This window comes from Ambystoma mexicanum, chromosome 2q (assembly GCF_040938575.1).
Source record: "Ambystoma mexicanum isolate Mex_15411 chromosome 2q, UKY_AmexF1_1, whole genome shotgun sequence".
In the NCBI taxonomy this organism is placed as follows: Eukaryota; Metazoa; Chordata; class Amphibia; order Caudata; family Ambystomatidae; genus Ambystoma; species Ambystoma mexicanum.
In genome coordinates, this window is record NC_090924.1 from 535,237,505 (window position 1) to 535,258,879 (window position 21,375).

The 21,375-nt window shown below is 42.9% G+C and overlaps 1 protein-coding gene across 3 annotated transcripts in view; it reads left to right on the forward strand.

Annotated features, from left to right (window-relative positions):
* Positions 1–20,994, forward strand: part of LDAF1 (lipid droplet assembly factor 1) — a 263,824-nt gene extending 242,830 nt beyond the window's left edge. For all 3 annotated transcript variants that reach the window (XM_069647674.1, XM_069647673.1, XM_069647672.1), the window contains 2 exons: positions 9,994–10,132; positions 13,210–20,994. In XM_069647674.1, coding sequence (XP_069503775.1) covers positions 9,994–10,132; positions 13,210–13,306 — 236 coding nt within the window. In that variant the 3' untranslated portion in view covers positions 13,307–20,994. The remainder of the gene's footprint in view (positions 1–9,993; positions 10,133–13,209) is intronic.
* Positions 20,995–21,375: the final 381 nt, after the last annotated feature.

Below are 21,375 nucleotides of genomic sequence, written 5' to 3' on the forward strand. Positions count from 1 at the left end.
TTCTCATAATCTACATTCACCAATGGCATGAAGTAATTTGTGAGCACATTTCCAGCATCTGTGTACAAACCCACGCCTTGAGAGAGAGTCTTGAACAGTTTACATACTTTGCTGCCTACTTAGAAAACTAACAGATTTCTTTTTGTAATCATCAATTTCAACAGCCACAAAAAATATTTGAAGGCATTCCTTCGCCAGCAGCCATCTTGGCCCCAGGGACGCTGGATTGCCCATGGTATAAAATTTGGGCACAGGACAGCTGTGGAATTGTCTTGGGCGTGGAGTTGACTTCTCATTTCTCTGGAACACGCACCATCGGCACACAGACCTGCTGATGTTGAGGATGATGCGCCATCCTCCATGGCCAAGCCTTCTCTTGTATTGTGGACGAGAGTCCAGCCAGATGCAGGTGAAGCAGCAGCTATGCTTCTCCCTCGTAACATGTTATGTAAAGGGTGTAATAACCGTTGCCGCCAACATGTTTTGACGTGCACAACGGGCTCCTGACACGTTCACCAATGGGTGTCTGGTGGCACCTTGGCACCTTGGGAACCAGGGGTCGGGGGGGCTATATACCTCCACCCAGCGGGATACCCTCGCCCAGATGACTGATGTTTAGCCGGTGAAACCTTCCAGTGTGATCCCCTCAATCGCGAGCAACCTCACCACACTCTGCTCATGCGAGGACACAAGCGGGTCTCTACACTGCTTCATCGCCAGTTCTTCTATTGGTGTGGAGGCCGCCGATTAGTGAGGGGATTCCTCACTTGTACTAAAATCACGACGACACAGAATGGTATTTGCCAGCAACTGCTGCTCCATTTATTCAAATCCTAGAGAAGTCATGTCTGACTGCGCCACACGTGTGTAAAGGGGAGAACAGCTCGGACGAGTGGACGTCATCATAGAGACTAAGATTAGAACACTGACTAGTGCACTGGCATTTATGGCTGGCAGGGTAGGTGAACAGGCAGATTTCCTTTTAATGTGAAAAATGTTAACGTGCACACACTGAAGACAAGCACAGACAGTGAACAATTGTGGCTTGTGGATAGTTAAAATATTTTGTTTGTGGTAATATGCACCATACAAAAACATTTGTTTCAAAATACGAGGTCACTTGGAGGATCCTGGTCATATTCCCAGCTGCTCTTGATACTTGTGAGGGGTATAAATTAATCCTGATGCTAAACATATTACAAAGTTCAGTTGAGAGCAACATGATTGAAAAGAAAGTTAGATCAAGCAGTAACAGGCACGTATCACAAAAATCTAGAAGAGTGCCCTTTATTTAGACAATGCACACATAAATGAAAATAATGAATATGTTGGGGAATTGCGGTAGTAAATATTGTTGTTTCCTTTGCAACTTGTAATACTTGTTCGAGCTTTCTTTATGTTGCAACGGGTCTGTGACATTGGGGCGGCGTTTGCGTTGTGGGTCTGGAAGGTGCATTCTAGTGTTTTGCCCTCCGTGCCAAATTGTCTACAAACTGCCCTGAATGACTAGCTTCCTTTGTGCACAGATATGATACGTTAGGTTATTTAAAACGTGCTTAATACCCAGAGGCTTATATGGGTGGACCCGGAGATCGAACATGAGTTGCTCCGTGTCGTCTTTCTTCCAAAGTGAACACGTTGCTCCTGCGCTATCCTCCAAAAACCAGAGGAAGATCTTCACAGCAAGCAAACTTCTGTGGTGTTGTCAAAAAAAAGAAATGGGAGTTTTTGGTGGTGGGCTACCTCTCCCACAAGGTGTCCTGCTATGGGACGCAAATGTGGCCGCTGTGGGAAAACTGGACATTTTGCAAACGTCTGCAGGGCACCATGGCCCCTGACCCAGACACAGCTTACTGGACAGCAGCCGAAAGGTCGAACAAGGAAGGAAAGTAGCAAACCTTTCAAAAGACATCACAACAGAATTTCACTGCAGACACTGAAGATCTGTATATGAACACTTTCATTGGGGCTACAAAAGAATAAACAACAGCCTAGATGTGCTGTACTATTTTGACTACGTAGGTCCCGGTGTTGATAGATACAGATGTATCAGTAAATGTTATGCCGTTGGCTTAGTTTCAAAAACTTCAACCGATTCCATGACTACCCAGGCCCAAGATAAGTATCTTTACATATGGAGGAAATTCCCCAATTCTGTTGGAAGGAGTGTGCCATACTCTAGTTGTGCATGACAGAAATTCTACCCTGGCAACTTTCTACATTACTGACTCACTTCCTACAGGACCGCGTCTGGATTGCTTCGCCGATCCCGGCACCGGATCAGGCTACTCAGCCTCCTAATGGCACCCTTACGCGGGTGATCAGCAACTAGCTCCATCAGGAGCCTCCTGATTTACCACCCCGGCCTTGAGAAAGACTTTGGTTGAAACGCGCGTCAGCTGTTTTGTTTCATCACTTTTGGCTCACAATGCCATATTGACGGTTTTTGGTAGTATACACCAATAAAACACCATGTCTACAAACCTAAAGACTGGACTATTACTAGATGACAAAAAGATAGCTTAACTGCTAAGATTGGACACACGGATCCAGCCAGCGCCCATACCTAACAAGGGTTGTCACCCCAGCAAGCATCAATCACTCAGGGATCCTGGAGTTGGTTCCCGGACAAACCATGTTCTGGGCTGCAGGCTAAATTCTAACCACAAATACAAGGTGCACAGGGGACCATTAGTCCCGATCCCACAACTCCACACCCCTTGAAACTTAACTTGCTACATTACATTGGATGCTAAAGATACATTGCTGAGCTGCAACACAGCTGAAACTCTGGGGGTTGTGCACTTAGTATTTAATGTTTATGAAACGGACATTGAAACACTGTGCGGAATACAATGATCTAGTCTAAGGTGTAGGCTGCCTAAAGGGGCAAGTTGCGAGGTTATACATTGACCACATGATCCAGCAGGTAACTCTACGGCATCGCGGATTGCCTTTTCACCTGCGTACAAAGCAGTACGTCTCTGGTACTGAGATGTAGAAAACTACCTGAGTCCTAAAAATCACTAGCAGAACAGTGAGAAAGGACTTTGACGTTATGCCATGGAAGTCCAGTGGCAGCATCCTTAATTGAACGGGAGGAAAGCTGAGATAGAGAGATAGAGAAGCCCAAGAATTTCAAATCAGCTGTGCAGGCGTAGCTGAAGGAGACTGGAACACACGACTCCCAAGCCTGAGAGAGAGCTGGAGTGCAACCTTAACCTGTGGTAACTGAGATAAAATGAACGACTGGAGTTGGCAAAGAATACAGTAAGAAGTTGTGGCGTGACCGAAGGTCTGTGAACTTAGAATTCCAGGAACAACGCTGAGACCATTTTCCCAAAGGCATGGCGGAGCGTGAATAACTAAGGAGAGACAGAGAGCCGAGATGCCAAACTGACAGTCACAGAAGAAGTTCACGTGTGGACCACAGTTACAGTGACATGATCCCAAAAAAAAAGGTAAGGGGGAGTGCGGGAGACCCGGGAAGGAAACCGAAAGTAACAAAGGGAATAATCGTACTTGTCCCAGTGAGTGCCAAATATTAAAGGTACAGAAGAAGAATGGGAATCAGTACTGGAACACTCATACCTGTCCCAGTAAAGATCCAGTAGTGAAGAAGAGTAAGAATAGATACTGGAATTATCATACTAGTCCCTGTAAATGACCAAGTAGTGAAAAAGAATCATTAGTAAAACACTCCTACTGGTGCCAGTAAAGAACAAATATCAAAAAGTGAGAAACATTACTGGAACATTCATACTCGTCCCAGTAAAGAACCAATATTGAAGAAGAGTGAGAATCATCACTGGAACAGTTGTACTGGTCTTGGTAAAGCTCAACTGTGTACCGTGTATCAAGAAAGCGAGAGTTCTAATTGGAACATTCCAATATGTCCACACAAGATGATAAATAGACAAACTAATAACAAGGAAGATAATCACTATTAGTATAATTTCATTAGTCCTAGAGAGGACTGGACATTAGAATTTGGGAAATATCTGATGAAAAATCAGCCCACAGGAGAAGGGAGTCATTCTCCTGAGCCTTAGTTGTTTTCGGTAGTGGTAGGGTCTGCTTAGATTCGTTTTGGGTAGTGTACAGATCTTCCTTTTGGACCTATTGACAATCACCCTAATTAGTTTTGTTTAGGTAGAGAAAACCCATAGAATAGGGAAAGTTAGGAGTGTTCTCTTTTCTTTTGAATAAAGTATAATAAGCATAGGCATTTTCTAGTCTGTGTCCTTCCTCTGATCTGCCACAGTAGTTATGAGACTCTTAAACCAGGCCATCAAAAGGGAGAGGCACCCAACCAACACTGACACTGACATTTTGGTGAATCTTCATGGGGCAACGATATTCTCTACCACCGACCTCTGCTCTGGATACTACCAAATTCCTCTTTACAAAGATTTGCGACCAATTAGGAGGTTCTCGTCCCATATTTGACTGTTTCGCTACAAGGGGTATTCAGCACATAGTGCACAGAGTACTGGTGGGGCTCAAAGGCGTCCTCAACCTCAGTGATGACATAGTCATTTGCTCAGTCTGAAAAAGAGCATCTGTTGCTGGTGGATGCAGTGTTCCAACAACTAAAACAGAAGGGCTAATAATGCACAAACAATTGTAATTTCTGCAACCCAAGATGCAGTTATTTGGGTTTTCATTTCAGGGGGCAGGCTTATCAGTAGACCCTGAGTAGTTTGCAGTGGTTCAAAACTTCGTACCTTTGATGAATCCATTGGAAATAAGAATCTTCCTTGGGATGATTCACTTTTGTAACAGGTTAATTCCAAATCTTGCCACTGTTACGGAGCCTCTGTGCCCTCATCAAGAAGTACTCAAATTGGGCATGAAAATCCTCCACTCAGAAAGCATTTGGCGTTGATGGTGGAAACAACCATGGATTTCTTCGAGCTGAGAAAAAGCTCAGTTACTGTTTGATGCTAACCCGGTAGCTCTACCTCTGACTGGGAACCAATACTCTGAGAGAAAGGTGCTAGCACTACTGTGGGGCTGCATACACTTTCATTATGTGTTTGGGCTCCCAGTTACCATCATAATGGACCATAAACCCTTATTGCTTATACTGCAAGGATCAGCATTCCATCCCCCACTCGGGTTGAAGAGGTGGATGTTGTAGTTGTACCATTTTGGGGTAACACCACAATTCAGGGCTGGAGCGGGCAATCCTACAGATTACCTGTCGCAACACTCTTTGGGTCAAGGCAATGGTCTGGCAGTAGTACCATAAGAAGCTGAAGCATTGATGCATATGACTCATCTAGCAATGCCCAAGACAGTCACTCGACAACATTGCTGAAGCTACGAGACAGCACGGCGGTCTACAAAGAGTAGTTGATCAGTTGAGAGATGGTCAATGGATATCAGTCCTGACAGACCAGGCCAGATATACATTGGAAACCAGGCTATTTCGGCAATTCCTGTGCAAAGTGCGGTAAGAACCATCTGTGGGCACAGATGGAATTTTGTTTAGGGGCATGAGGATTGCAATTCCTCCAGCTCTCCTCACAAGGTAATTGATATCACACACACTGGCCACCAGTGTGCCACAAAAACCAAGGCAAGATTGAGGGGACAGGTCTGGTTTCCGGAACTGGAAAAGTATGTGGAAGCGCAACTAGGCAGTGGGAAGCCTCATGCCAGCCTAACAAACAACCCCTGATTGAATTCCCGGTGCGAGCCACTGCACCATGGCAAGCTGTTAGTATAGACTTTGGGACGATCAAGCAGAACCTTGATTTCATTCTAATTCTTGTTGAATTCTCAAGATATCCAGAGGTGTGGTGCATTCAATCAACCGCTGCTGAATGAATCATACCAATTGTGTCAGAAGTATTTGCAGCCCACAGGCTGTCTGTAACCCGGCGGTCGGACAACTGTTCCCCCTTCCAGAGTAAGGGCTTTTAATGACTATGGCATCAAGCACATGCGCATCATGCCGTGCTTGCCCAGTGCGAATGGTGATGTGGAGCGATTTGTGTGCACATTTAATAAGGTTTTTAGCATAGGGCTTCAAAATTGGACAGTGCTCGACACAGCACTGGTGATGTTTCTACTGGCATGTTCGACAACACCACACACAAGGTTTTGCCCTGGCAGAAGCTTTCCTGAATCAATAGTGAGGTTCCTGGTGCCATATGAGAAACATGCAGATGACGAGAAATTAAAGTGTCTGTTCGAAGGAGGTTGGTGTTGTCGCAGGTCCAAGTTGGTGACGCGGCCCTCATTCGCAACAGGATGCTGGTGCCCAAACTGTCTAACCTACAAATCTGCTTGTATGGGTCGTCGCGGGCTGGAAATGATCCATTATGACTGCAAGAAGGTGTTGTGGGGGAGAGGGAGAGAGGGGGAGAGAGAGAGAGATGAAGAACTGTATTTGGTTTAGAAAAGTAGCCTCACCCACGGATGAATGACCTGCAAGAGGAAGATGACACTTCTGGAAGGGAATGACCCGGACAATACCGCCCATGATGAATGCAGGAATCTCATTGTCGGAAGACGATGAAATTCAGATTCCTGATGACGAAATGAGGAAATCGCTACAGGCAGGATATCAGAAAAGAGAACACTGACACATCCTCAGGAGACTAGAAGACCACATGATTGATTAGCCAGGAAAAGAAGGTTTAGCATTATACATAAATAACCAGGCTTGTGGGTGGGGGTGATGTTTATGTTGGGAGCGTAATAGTTCTGTATGTGTTTCATTTGTTTATGGTTAACAAGGGATGTGATGTCATACATTTTTCTTGAGACATTCTCACCATTACAGGCGTGCGGTGTAGACGGACGTGATAACTCGGTAATGTGAATAAAGCTAGACGCCCATCCGGATGAGGGGCTGTCTTCGACTGACACCATTCTGTGGAAGCAGGATTTTTATACAAGTGAGGAATCCCCTCATTAATCGGCAGCCTCCCCTGCGATGTAACCATCTCCTCTGATCTTTTCGCCTCCAATTGTTCCATCTCCTGTCTCCTTTGCCTAAAACCCGTGGTTATAAGAAGGGATAAAAATGTAACACTTCGCCCAAATTGCACAAATAATGTTCTTATTTCCCAGTGTTTGGCATAGGGTGGTCAGACAACTCGAGGTCAACAGGACACTTCCCACCACGGCCCCTGACCCCCTCAGTCAGGGGCTTCTATTTAGCAAATCCATGATTTCTGAGAGTTGTAGTCTTATCTGGTTTCAATTGGACGAAACTCTCCGGAAAATAAATGTTAAAAGGAAACCCACCTAAAAGAGGCAAACGGAAAGGGAACTGAGCCTAGTCACATGCCACAGGACCACACATAAATGCCATTTCTGCCATTTGGTGTATGTTATCCCTACCCTCCATTTCCCACCTTCCCAAAAACACAATTTCTCCCCCATGCAGCCTCTGGCCCCTTTTCCCAACACCAGCAAGAAAAACAAAAGGCCCATGATTTCACTGTATTCATAACCGTTTTTAGAAGGGATTTTATTTTTGTGAGGGCAAACGCACTTTTCCAGTTTCTTACAATGAATATTCAGCACAAAAAAATAACACAATTGTAGAACTGTTATGCAGTGCACTGACTGGTTAGATTCCTCTCCAGGGCTGGTACTAAGTTTTTCAAGGCCTTGTGCTGCAAAATATATGCTGGCCCTCTAATTTGCATATGCATTGGCATCCAAAGTCAGGTCGCCGAAAAAGATGACCTCGGCCTTTAATACTCGAAGGCATGGTTACTCATTAAATAGCCCTCCAGATGTTAGACCTCCAATCGTATCAGCACTAGCCAGCCTAGTTGATGGTGACCTGGAGGGCTGCATAACGAGTAAGCATACTCTAAGGCATCAAGGAATGTATGTTGTGTTACGTGAACGAATTTTCCTACTCCATCAGATCCTCACCCTATTAGTTTTGGAACACCTTGGCTTGTCTGCGGAGGGGCGATGTGCCCGGGCAGAGAGTATTCAGATAGAAGTCTTCCAGAGAAACGAAAAGGAGCAAGGGGGAGATGAGATGATAGGAAAGTGGGAAATGCATGCTATTTGGAATCGCGGGGGAAGAGATGTCGTGGGAGAAGGATCTTTTGTGTCGCACCTTAGTGTATGTCAGTCCTGTAAAGAGGATAATAGTTCTGCAAAAGAAGAGTATGTGATGAGGATTGTGATAACTGGGTTCTGTTTCCATGTCTAGTTGGAAAATAATGTAATGTTTCAGTTGTGAAAGTGCGTGAACTGGCAATCTTGGAAGGTTGGTGGCTTATTTGTCGGGGTAACATTTATACATTGTACCCCAGGACAAACTCCAGAATTTTTATTCTGGGACTGTCAAGCCTGAGTCAAGAGTGACCTAGCCAAATTAAATTGCGAGAAGTTGCTATGAGTAATCCCAGAGGCCAATAACTTTGTGGTGTGCCATATTGCGACAATAATTGTATATGAAACGTCAATAATATAGTGAACCATCAGTGAGCCTTTTTTGAATAGCATACACTGCAAACTGCGTCACGGCGGACTCTCAATTTTAGCAGACGTGAAAACAAGCGATTTGCTGAGGATCACACCATAAGGAGTGAACCCGGGTCTGAAATTAAGACTGTTAACCACATAATGCAGCATTAGTTTGTACACATGTTTAAGGTTTCTCTTCAAGAGCTAAAATAATTGTGTTTTAAAGAGACGAGTGGAATAGTCACCAAAAACAATTTGAGGAATAAGTGTGATTGTGACTTCATTTTCCCATTCCTTTTAATGAAGACCCACATGTCTTCCAAGTGCTCTACTTTGAAGACTTAACCATGCACAGGGAAGGAAAATGCATGATACGTTCAGCTGCTTTTAATAATCGTTTCAAGTCGTATTCAGTGTTACCACACCTGGTCTTTCTAATTACCCAACAGTCGCACGTTTTAAATAATTTGCCTTGGACGACAATCGCTCCTTTCTCACAGCTTTCTTCAGCCACCTTCCCCTAATTGCTTTCTGTTTTAAATGTTCTGCTGATTAGAGACCAGTTAAGAAAATATTCGACAGACCTCATTGCGAGACCATGTGCCTCCCAGTTTCTCTTTGTGCTTGGCCTATAAAGGCAAACTGGAGCAGAGCTCTTCTAATCGGAGAGTGGAAGTTATTAAACTCAGAGCACTGCACCAACATAGCAAAAGTACAGACTGTAGTTGCACAATTGACCAACCTCAAAGAAAAAGTTCCTGGCCTCAATCGTGAATTGTGTGGATGGCTCAGTTGGGCACAGGATACAGAAAGGAAGAGATTTGATTCTTTGAACAATTAAGGCTTCGATGGCAGATCCTCATGTCCAAGACGCCTCATTAGTTTGGGCTATTAGTTGCCGCGGAAACAGTGGTCCTGGGAAGCGAAGGTAACACAGGAGCTATGAGGAGGGAACACTGAACCTGTGGGTGTTTGGTAAAACCCCCACTCCCCATTGACTGCCCTTCGCCAACCCATTCTCTGTGGCACAATTCCCACTCACTACCTGCCCCTCCCAAATCACAAGACCCTGGGATCCCTGTGCTTTCTGGTCAGCGTTCTGAAAGTTAATGTCCTAATTTCAGCAATAAACTAGCTCTTGATTTAATAAAAACGGACTTCAGCCACTTGACGTATAAGCGGGCTCTGTTCCTGGGACAGCATTACTGTTAACACAGGCATTGGTAAAGGCAATAGTTTTGGCTCGTTTATCAGGATTACATAGGCATTTGTCCGGCACTGCCATAATATCACCACGATTTGTCATCTGTTGCCCTCTTGTAGCCGGGGAGTCCCGTTATGGCAGCACCTGGAAAATGCGGATCCTACGCATCCACACGAGCCAGAATTGTTGGCTTTGCCAATGTTTTTTTTCCTTTGAGTTACAGCTGCAAATAACTGATCTTGGGTGTTTGGGCTGCGTTCGTGTCCTGGTGTCATGCGTCTCCTTGATGAATGTGTGCAGATTCACGTCTTGTAGCAAATTGTGGTTCTCTTTTTCAGGTGTTGTGATGTCCCTGGGCGGTGTTGCCTTGTTTTGTGTCCTGTGTGTGTTGGCAGTCCTTTCCTTTGCAATCTCGGGAGTGCTTAGCGTGTGCTACGCTGCCATTTCAAGTCTAACCAACTATGCATACCTTTCAAGGTGAGTGCTTCTAAATTCCTTAGTGTATTAAAAGGTTTGCTTGCAGCATGCACAGAAAAATAATGAAGAAAGGATTTAACCTTTACAGTTATAGTGAAATATTGACATGCAGACAATACGTACATCGTTCAAGTGAAGTACACGTTAAATGGTATAATGTGGCCTGTACGCTCAAACCAAGAATTCCCCCACAATTAACATTGCTTCGAACCATAAGATGCTGGAAGTGTTTGCATTTGTACAGGCATTGGATAGACCTGTGCCAGGCCTTGCCATCATCTGCCCTTGCGCCATCTCGCAGCTATCAATTCAGGGAGAACATGTCATGTGCGGCAAATCATTAGGAAGTTACCATTAATTTTGATAACCAAAGCTACTTCAGCGGGACACTGCATCATTCTGAAATGCGGTCAGTGCCACCCTATACTATACAGTAGTGTGCACTATCATTTGTGCCAGGGAAATGGGCACTATTGCCAAATTGTTTCCTGAGGTCGAGATTGGCTACAATGTCCATGCATTGTGCTGAGGAGCACACACTGCCGTCTTCAATCGCATTCACTGGCTTCAAAACCCACTTGGTCTTTAGATTTGAAACCTAATGCCTTTTAGAAAAGGTGCTTCAGTGTATCGGGTGACCTATGTTACACATATTCCATCGGCCGCAGTGCTTTTATTTAGGCAGTGCTTTGTGCCTGGCAGGCATTCGGGAAGCATTGATGTTGGCTGGGGGAGAGATTACGATTTATTACAAATATACAAAATGAATGCTTCCAATGCATTTTTTAGCAACTCTCCTCCCTCGAGGGTAGCTAAGTTATCTAAAGGAGTATTTTTGGTTACTAATTAAAGAGTGTTTGTCCGCTACAAGACCAGTTTAGTTTCCTCATTATTATCCGGGTTTCAGTTTTGGGTCATTTTGTGGCCACTGTTTGTAACTTACATCACCCCCGAAGTTTAGTTTTACAATTTAATTTAAGCTAATACCCCCGCGCCTTCTGCAGCATTTCCCATCCAACACTAAAATGCAGTTCTGGTCTGTATGTCGCTTCCGTTTTCACATCAAGAGTTGACTGTTGATATCGAGTAGGAGCCAGAGTTGTGCTATACAGTTTTAGGCACTGCATTTCTGCTCCCAGAAGGGTGACTGCAAGACATATCACATTATTTAAACTTGCGTACCTTGCGTACTGATTCGATGGTAAATTGAGTGATGTGATGCAGGTCGGTCCAGACGCCAGAGCAAGCAAGTAGCTATCTTGCACACTCTGATCCTTGCTTTGTCCAGTCAAATAGGCTAAAGGCCAAAGCTTACATCACCAAAACACGTGTTGCTATGAACGTTCTTTGGCTTAAATAAAGTACAAGCTGCCAGCACTCCAGTTTAATTGAAAGCTTTAGAGCATTTATTGACCAGCAACAAAGAGTTCATGAAGTGGATTTATTGTCACTGTTTATTCTCTGGTTCTGCTGAAACGGCACAGCACAGACATAATTCCATACACTGTGTGACTCTCTCCAGCCTCTATTTCACAATGAGGGCTAAACCCGCTTGTTGGTCGTTGTTGATGCACCGATTAGGAGAGGTTTGTTTCTGCATTGGCATTAATACAATGGTTGAATTCATTTGGTTTGGTAATTCAGTCTTGAATCTTAAGCCGGTTTGTTCCACAAGCAGGTACTTATCTGGAGCATCAAAAAATGGTAAAGACCATACTACAGTAGTGGTGGAGTTCATCACAATCCTCCAGTAGCCACAGGGAGATATGGCTGCATTCCAATTGCTGCCACACAATATACCGTTAGTGGTTTGTTTGTCTTTAATCCTCATTAGCACCCCGGGCGTGGGAGCCAATCAATCAGGTTGCTCGAAACGTGGGCTGAGACCGCTAATCTCAGCCCACGTTCTTAGCAGCCTACTGGCTGCTTCCCAGGCCCGCAGCACCATCTTACCCCCACCCTCCCTTCATTTGAATATTTTTAATGTTTCTCTCCACAGCCCTGCCCTACTTACCTGTTTTCAACGGCAGCCCCTCTACCGCCACCATGCTTATGCTGATGCTCCGTGGCCGCTGTGGACATGGAAGAGGGGTTCCGTATGGAGCCCCGCCTTCCATTTCCATGGCGGCCATCATTAGACAGTATTTTCATTCATTGAATGGGACACACGTGGTGTCCCGTTCACTGAATGAAAATACTTGTTTTTTTTTGTTTGCATTTAGCACCCCGGGTTACCGCTTGGGGTAACCCAGTGTGATAATAGCCTTAAAACCCTATCCGGCCTGCCAGATCGGGTCTTAACTCCATATTATGGTGCGCAGGGGCCCCTGGACTTTCAGGAAGTTGTTTAATTCAGTATTCTCCAGAGAGCATTAGCCACTGGCAGTAGCCTAGCCATGAAATTGGGTATTGTCAGTCAAGCTCGAAGCACAAATTATATTGATAAACTTTAACGAGTAACTGACCATATTTTCCTAACCACGTCAACGGATCTTGCTGCATCGTGCAGCTTGCCATCAGTGTTGCTGAAAATATGTCCGTAGGTGGCGGTGGTGGTGGTGTGTCCAAATGCCTCTAGTGCAGAGGCCTCCTTCGATCAACCTTTCTCAGGCAACTGCACTTTGCCTTCTAGCTATTGTAACTTTGCTTTTCCTATTTTGGATATGGCCCAACAACTTCCATCATGCCGAATGGGGTTGACTGAAGGAACATGACTTGTCAGAAGTGACACTCATCATGGGCTCATTTGACAGCTGTGATCATGTGCTGCAGTAGACGGTATGTAGGGAGGTATCTTAAGTTTGCACCTGCCTTTTGGTGCAGAACCACTGACGTTTTCCATCCTTAGTGTCTTTTGCTGCCAAAGTAATTTTAACAATCACGTTTAAGCTGGCTACACAATTGAGATAATGCATGTGGCTGTTGCGTGATCTATGTGATGTTTTCAGCAAAGTGTGGGCTAGAGGCCCGACTAAGACAGCACTAACAGATATCTGTAGTGAACTTAAGCATAGGGAAAATGTCAATAATATTGATTAATCAAATTTTGTGTTTTATTTGTTTTTCTCACTACCTAGGACCTGTGCAAAGAATCGCGAACATGGGAGTTCTTTACAGCCTGGTTTAATTTTTTCTTCGGAAGACACTTCAGTGAACAGCTCGAAGAGTGACTAGCAGAGACCCCATTGGCTTAATCGTGCAGCAGCAAATTATCCTTGAATGTTGTGATGGTCGCTTATCAAAATATAAAATATTGTCAACTGCAGAAAACGGAAGCTTCGTAAATTGAGCATTTCAGCCTTGATCTTTTTTGTTTTGGTTTGTACTGTTCCTTCTCTAAACTGGGTAACGGTCACTATTTAAGTTTGCAAGTTTTGAATGGCTCTTGAAGGAATACAAGCAAAACTGCAACGAAAGACATGCCCTTCTACTGACCTACCCCAATACTGAGCAACAGACCCACTTTTCCAGAGATGCAAATTGGTTGCAGTCAAATGAGCTGCAAAGACAATGAATCTGGCTGAGATGTTGCAGTGGTCTTCCCAGACAGAAGAATGAGTAACGCTTTGCCCCTCACATTGTTTTAAAGAAACTATATCAACACAACAGCTTTTAGATTATAATACTTTGGTCAGTTAGTATTCCCTATTAATCAAGCTAGTCGGTGCGTTCAATGCAAAATGCAATAATTCCTTTGCCTACACCTGATCGACCAGCTCTTTTCTTGAGTTCTAAATAATTTTCCTTCACACACATAGACCCAGAAACATTGCTTTTCGCATTAACATATAGCATGCATTTAGGTCGTTGGTTGTTATTCCATTGTATTTCCTCCTATGATTGACAAAGGGCACATGTGTCCACTATCCATCTTTCCCCTAACCCAGCCTCAAACGTATATGGCCAAATTACCAGTAGTCCTATCCACATTCCCACACCCTTATATCTCATTCTGTCGTACCCTACATCTCAGACGTTGCCCAGTTCAGACATATTTCAGATATTTCAACACATGTTACTGTGTGGCCGCTCACCTTACCTGAACCTTTTCCACACTGTTGTTCTAATCGTCAATGATTCTACTTCCAATATTGCCTTCTTCGTCCACCTATGCCGGCTCCTCACGTTCGACATGATGGTGTGGGGCAATTGATAGGGTACCCATGGCAGTCATGTCTAGGGGCGGAGGTGGGCTATGGCCACATGCTGTGGCATGGACATTCTTGAATGCCTGGGCCATGAATGTGGTGAGGCAGCTTTGCAGTGGATCTGCCTATAGTGCAGCATGGGAAGGGTCACCCATGCTCGATATGTAGTTTGAGTACGGTTGCTTTCTGGGGTGCAGTCATTGGTGCCACGGGAATATGGAACTTTACACTCCATATGAAAAGACAAGATCCCGACATGGCAAAAAGGTATTAGGAATAGTCATCTGATCATGTCTTCAGTATTGCAGTCAAAGGACTGTTGACACAAATCTAGTTTTGAAGAATCCTTAAGTGTATATTTAGTGCCTCGCTAGAAAGCAGTACGCACACTGCATTATTGTAGAACATTGCATTATTTTGTAGGATGGCAGATCTCCACAGGCACCTCTGTTATGACAGTGTTGGTTAACTCAATCTACCTGCCTCACAATCCGAGCTCTTTTTGAACTTGGTTGCACTGGTTGTGTCCATTGCCTTGTGTAACCGGCATGGAAGGCCAAATGTGGACATTGCATGCTTTTGGCGTATGTATTCACAAGTCACTGTTGGCCTTCTACAAAGATCTCGGCACACTTCAACACTGGCCATTCACTTAGTTGCAAGCTAAATTGATTCTTGTCCCTGGAAAATCATTTCAGATGACAAGCCATTTCCGTTTTTCCTGGTTTGATTGCATCACCCATAACATGACTATAAACCAAAATTCAACCAATATTCACATCTTCTTTTGTCCTCCCACAGTTTAAATGTTGCTCTTATCCTCTGTTTGAATATTGGGAGACTTGAATCCAGAATCCAAACTCAACAGTTTAGTTGTTTACAATGGCCATTAATGTTACCTTTAATTCCGGTTCCCGCTCTAGAACACCTAATTTTTAGTACCAAGGGAGGGCTGGTAACTCGAGCACCATTCTCTGTGGGTTAATTTGATTCTGCACTGAGGGGTTTGTGGACTTCTGATAAACACTCCTATTCTTTAATCTCCTTACTCTCACATTGGCAATTGCTATTTAATCACTGACAAATTAACATTTTACACAAAATTGCTTTATATTTTCTTATCAGAAATACATTTGTGTTTTAAAATACTTGCTGAAAAAAGCCTGCCACCATATCGAAGTTATTCTTTCAATATTTTAACTAGTCTAAACTTAAACCTTCTGGACTTTATGTAAATATATTGACAATTGCCTACAAATTGCACTTATATTTGCTAGCATTTTAGTTAAGTCTCCGATCCATGTTTATCACTCCTTTTCCTTTGGTGTCTGTTACAATTTAAAGGTCTGTTTTTTTACTGTTGGTGGGAAATCGGTGTTTGACTGGCTTTGAAAGCCTCTTAAAATGTATGTTTTGTAAAAACGCAATGTTACAATATTTTTTAACACATACATATTTTATTTTCGTAACATTTTTCATATGTCTTCTATGTATGGTCATGAGTAGTCTAATAATGTGTTTCCTAATAACTTGTCTTTTTTATATTGTTTAAACACATAAACAATATGTATCCAATTGAAGGTAATGTTCCAATGTATTTTCAAGTTGCTCAAATTGGCGCTTGTCGAGCAAAAACACTGTGACATAAAATCAAGATCATGAAAGCTAATTATTTTTTTACAATTGCTTTTCTTCCAAAACGGGCGTCATTTGATTAAATTGTTTTAAACGCATTAGCCCCGCTTTAGAAAAAACGTTGATGTAGTTAATTTTGAAGGGTTTATACAATTGGCTAAAATAAAGTTGACGCTTTAGCTGAGTGAATTCAAAAGAAATAATTTGGTGTGCCAAAACCCCTGAATTGTGGAACACAGCACAATTGTGATAGACATCTGGAACTACCTGTAAAACCCTGCCTGTATTAACCAGCAGGATCAGAAAACGCTGCCTTTCTCAAAGGATGTAGTTGATTTTCTGTGGCTGTTACATGAGACTCTGGAAAGCTTAGTAGGCCGTTCTAACTCCTAATTTGCTGCTAACTGTACAACCGTACAGGTTTTTTCGACAGAGTAGCTATTTACATTTTCTAGAAGATCCCTGTTGTGTAAGAGTTGGAACACCTGTCTAAAGTCATGTAAGAAGGTACAGTTCTGAATGAATCTTCTGCTTTCCACCTACCCCACACTCAATACTGAGATCCAATGACAGAAGAATATTTCACAAACTTGCTAATTAACATCTGATTACACCAAGAACCCATAATCACGTAGCCCATTTCTAGCCCAGGTCCTAGACCGCATTTAGACAGGAGGACACACTTCACTGGTCTGGCAGATACCGCCCCGGCGTTACTGAAGACCGTTTCCATGCAACTGCCTGTCTGATCATGGTCAAATGAAAGTTGAAAACTTCTCACACATTGACGATTCTGTATTGGCTTCCAGCTTGTGTCCAATAAGCTAGCTCTGTAGTTTGCAAAACACAATTTCTCTTATTTGAACATACCCTCACTAAATGTGTACAGTCGTGATCATGAATGTACCCTGATCCCACACTGACATGCTTTTAATTTAATGGCTTTGAGCTATATGTTCTTCCCCACTTGAGTTTTTCGAAGTATCTCTTACTGTTAGACATGGATGTGTCTCTCTGTTACAGCACTCTGGTTCTCTGTAGTCCACACTGAGAAAAATGCCCTTAATAAAATGGATGAATGGAATCTGTATTGGATATTGCTAGACAAGTTTCCATAATATCTCATTATCACCCCTTATGTTGGGGCCAGATATAGCTGTATTGTGCCTTTTCGTTTTTCCCATAGTGTAGCTGTCGTTTGGGTGACACTGATTCACTTTTAACTTCCACGTCCCTTTGAGGCAACACTGGTACGGGAATGCAGTGAGAGACTGCTGATCTTAGGAGCGTTGAGTGATTATGTAACAGCGGAGGGCCCTTAGATAGGGGGTTAATGCCCTTTCATGCAACCATTGACAGAGTGAGAAAAGGAGAGGATGCATTTAGTATGGCTGACCATGAAAAGGCCCAATAAGAAACCGCCTGATTGCCAGGCTGTTTTTCTGTAGTATCGAGAGGATGCTCAATATATTAAGATATGTTGGTTGTATCATAAGTGACCTCTGCCGTGACCAGCATGGCTTGCCACCACCTGCTGTTTTTGCACCTGTTGACATTTGTGGAGGATCAGAAGGACACAGACTCAGAAAGTGACTTGACAATTCCGGAATGTTGGTCGCTGAGACAGCAGCTTAATTCATCAGCTCCTGCATCCTCTCCTATAAGAATAATTTAAGGATAATGAACACTAAAAGATTGAGGTGGCAGAAAACCCAGTTCCCAAGAAGCCTAAGCAGACCTCCAAGATGACTGAAGTCCCCAACACCAAGGACATCTACGCTCTGTTGCTGAAAGTTGCTCAATATGTTGATGAGGTCCTTTCTCTGATCTTAATTGGAAGGTTTCCTCTTATAGATACCCCAGTTCCTAACTGGAAGCTGGATCTGTATCCCTGGGGGTGGAGATCACTGGATGTTTCAAAGCTTATAATAATCTAAAAGCTGAGCTCCAAAAAGAAAAGGCTAAATCTCTGGAATTGGACTTGAAATTGTGTGGAAGGAAACGAAGTCTGGTATGAGTGGAGGAAAATGCGGGAGACTGACAATATATTGGCATTTGTGTTCGAGATTTTCACAGACTGTTTTGGATATGATTTGATTACAAACAGTTATATAGATTTTGCCTATATAGTTGGGGACATTCTCCACATCCAGAGCCAGACGAATTCTGATAGCCTTTACCAGTGTAAGGGCAAAGGAGAATCTGCTACAGGCTGCAAGGATCAAAGGAAGTACCAGTTTTAAAGGGAAAAAAATTTTATTTATCCAGATTACCCTTAGGAGATATTACTGAAAGGAAGGTCATTTAAGGCAGCTAAGATCTGGCCAAAGAAAAAGGAATGAATAAAGCTGGAATTATGACAATATCACTTCCTGATGGAGAGAAGTCCACCTCTGAAGTGAAGGAGGTGCTACAATGGCAAGAAAATGCTAGTGGGAAAACCACCTCCTGGTCACATATGGACAAGGCATTACATTCGGTTTGTGCTCTTCCCCTCCCCAGTGCTGGTGCTTTATTAGAACTCCTCCTTTGCTTAACATCAGTTTTATTTATAATTAAATTCAATTAAATAGACTTCATTATCTGCAAATAAAATGTCATTTTTCTTGGCAAACTAACGATCGACAAAATAAGAAAGTCTATTACGCATTTGATTTCTAGGAAATCACCAGGCCCTGATGGTCTCCCGGCAGAATTCTATAAAATTATGTAGGAATCTGTTCTAAATCTCTTAAGGGACATGTTTGTTTCTTCACTAAATGAAGGAGTGTTACCTCAGTCAACTCACCATACTACAATTACATTAATTAAAAAGGATAGGGACCAGACATTGCCAGCAAATTATCGCCCAATAAGCCTGCTGAATGAGGACAACTAAACATTGTCAAAGACCCTGGCTGCAAAATTAGAGGTATTGTTGCTGAGGCTGGTACATGTAAACCAATCTGGATTTATTAAGGGTAGACCTGCAACTGGTAATATTAGAAGGCGTTTGCAAACTATATCCCAAATGGCATATAAATGTGATGATATAGCAATCTTCTCTCTGGATGTTGAGAGCTTTCGATCGGATGAATTGGACTTACTTGTATGACGTGCTCGAAAGGATGGGTTTGGGTGAAGGCTTTATAAATTGGGTTAAACTACCATACTCCTGCCCGACATCAGATCTAGGAACAAATGGTTTGAGATCTGCAAATTTTCAATTAGTGCGGGGAACTAGGCAGGGGTGTCCTTTGTCCCTGCTTTTATTTGAACCGCTGGCGGCTGCCACTAGACAAGAATGATATATACAAGGCATATGCTATGGAGGAGTAGGCCAGAAATTATGGCTATATGCTGATGACCTGTTACTGGTGATGAGAGACCTGGGAAATTAATTACCGGCTTTGATGAAGATTATTTCGGATTTTAATACGTGCACAGGCTACAAGATCAACTGGGCAAAGTGGGACGCTTTGCCTTTGACAATTACTTGTGATAAGCGGTGGGTTACTTATCTTGGATTTAAATGGTGCCCAGAGAAAATCAGATACTTAGGCGTCTAGATGACCAAAAGATTAGAAGGAATGGTTCATGAGAATACGAAGGAATTGAGCGTTGGATTGAAACAGGATTTAGAAAGGTGGACATTACTGAATCTTTCCTTAAGGGGGAATGCACTAAACTCCACACCTAAGATAACACATGTTTTGAGCATATATTACCATTGAATGTTGGAAGAAGATATTGGAAGGAATGTGATGGACTTAAACAGAGCTTTCTTTGGGACAACAAACCTCTGAGGATGAAATGATGGAAATTGCAGTTACCTCTTGAGAAAGGTGTTTTAGGAGTGCTGAATTTTTACGCATAGCATCTGGCATTCATGGCACAATTTTATGCCCCGTTCTTGGAGAAGGAACCAAATGAGTGGGCGAAAGAGGAAGGCCACTGACACTAAGGGCTATGTTGTCTACTACATCCAGACCAGGAAGTAAAGTGGAACCCACAACTCCATTTCTGAGGAGTTCTTGGAAAGAGCTTATGAATCTACTAGGCGAGAACGCATTTAAGGTCCTAGACTCCTCTATATGGTACAACCCAAAAATAAAGAAAAGTGGGAAAACACTTTTTGGCTGGATTGGTTCTTGGGTTGAATACAATGGATTGGGGATCTGAGACAAAATGGCAGATGGCGAACCCTTAATGAAGTTAAAGATATGTGCAAAATACCAAATTGAACTCTATGTGATTAGAAGAGACTAGAAATAGCTATTGGTGAAATAGACTCTAAGAAGGGCACTGATTTTGTAGCTTTAACTACTAGTAACAAGGCTGGTTGAGGTGGGCTGGCGAATAGATAGAAGTTTGATCGTTTCCAAGTCAAAGGATAACTGATTACTGTTGGAAGAATGGAGCAATAGATTAGTGTGCGATTACAAAAGAATGATGGAAGAAAGTGTAAGAATGTTTGCCTGTGTTCTCTCACTTTGTGCGAGAGATCACGTCGGTGTAAAATTCTGAATAGTGTATTGGACTCCTGAACGTTTACACAAGAGAGGTTTGTTGGATAAGAATGATTGTTGGGGTTGTGTTCATAGGATAGGAACATTGGAACACATGCTTCGGGTGTGTGTGTAAGTAAGTAACTTCTGGAGGAGAATCTGTGAAATTTTTGAGAATGTTAGGTCAAACCTTCAACTATAATTTCAGCACCTTAATACTAGGGCTTGACGAATTCATGGAAGATCGAAGCATTTCACAACGAAAATGGTTATTTAGAGGGGCCTCTTTTGCCAAGAAGTTGATATTGAGAGGTTGTAAATCGGGATTGTCACCTGAGGTGGAGGACTGGATAGATGAAATGATGAAGTTTGCAGATATGAAAAGAGTAATTTATGGTCGGGAAAAAAATGTTCATATTTGAAAAGATTTGGGGATTTCATATTTGTGATGTTTGTACTGACTGTCTATGCTTTGTTTGAAATTAAGAAATTGTAAATGCAAAGCAACTGAATTCAACAACTAGGGGGCAGGGGTTTGGTTATGTTGGTTGATGTATGTTTATGAAAACAAAAATAAAGTATAAAAAAAGGACACAGACTCAGTAAAGGCATATTCTTACTGTGCAGTTTATTTAAAGTAAAATAAGGCATATCTCTCCTTAGAACTATTGGGTGTTTTCTGCCTATCATTCTAACAAAGGTACTCATCAGTCAGAATGAATGTCCAAAAACAAACCCGTCCTCTGACCCAATTAAGCTCACTGACCCTACCACGATTATAACTAAGGTAAGGAGAATGATTCCCTTCTCCTGGTGCTTGTATTTTGTCCCAAGTTCCTTCTCAGTTCTTACTCCCTTCTGTAGACCATATGCAAATAGTATCTTGTCATCCAAAGTATCAAGTTATGCGGTTGTTTTAAGGGGTTAGCAATTCCCTTCTCCTTATTCTTCCTGGTCTCACTTCCCTTTCTCT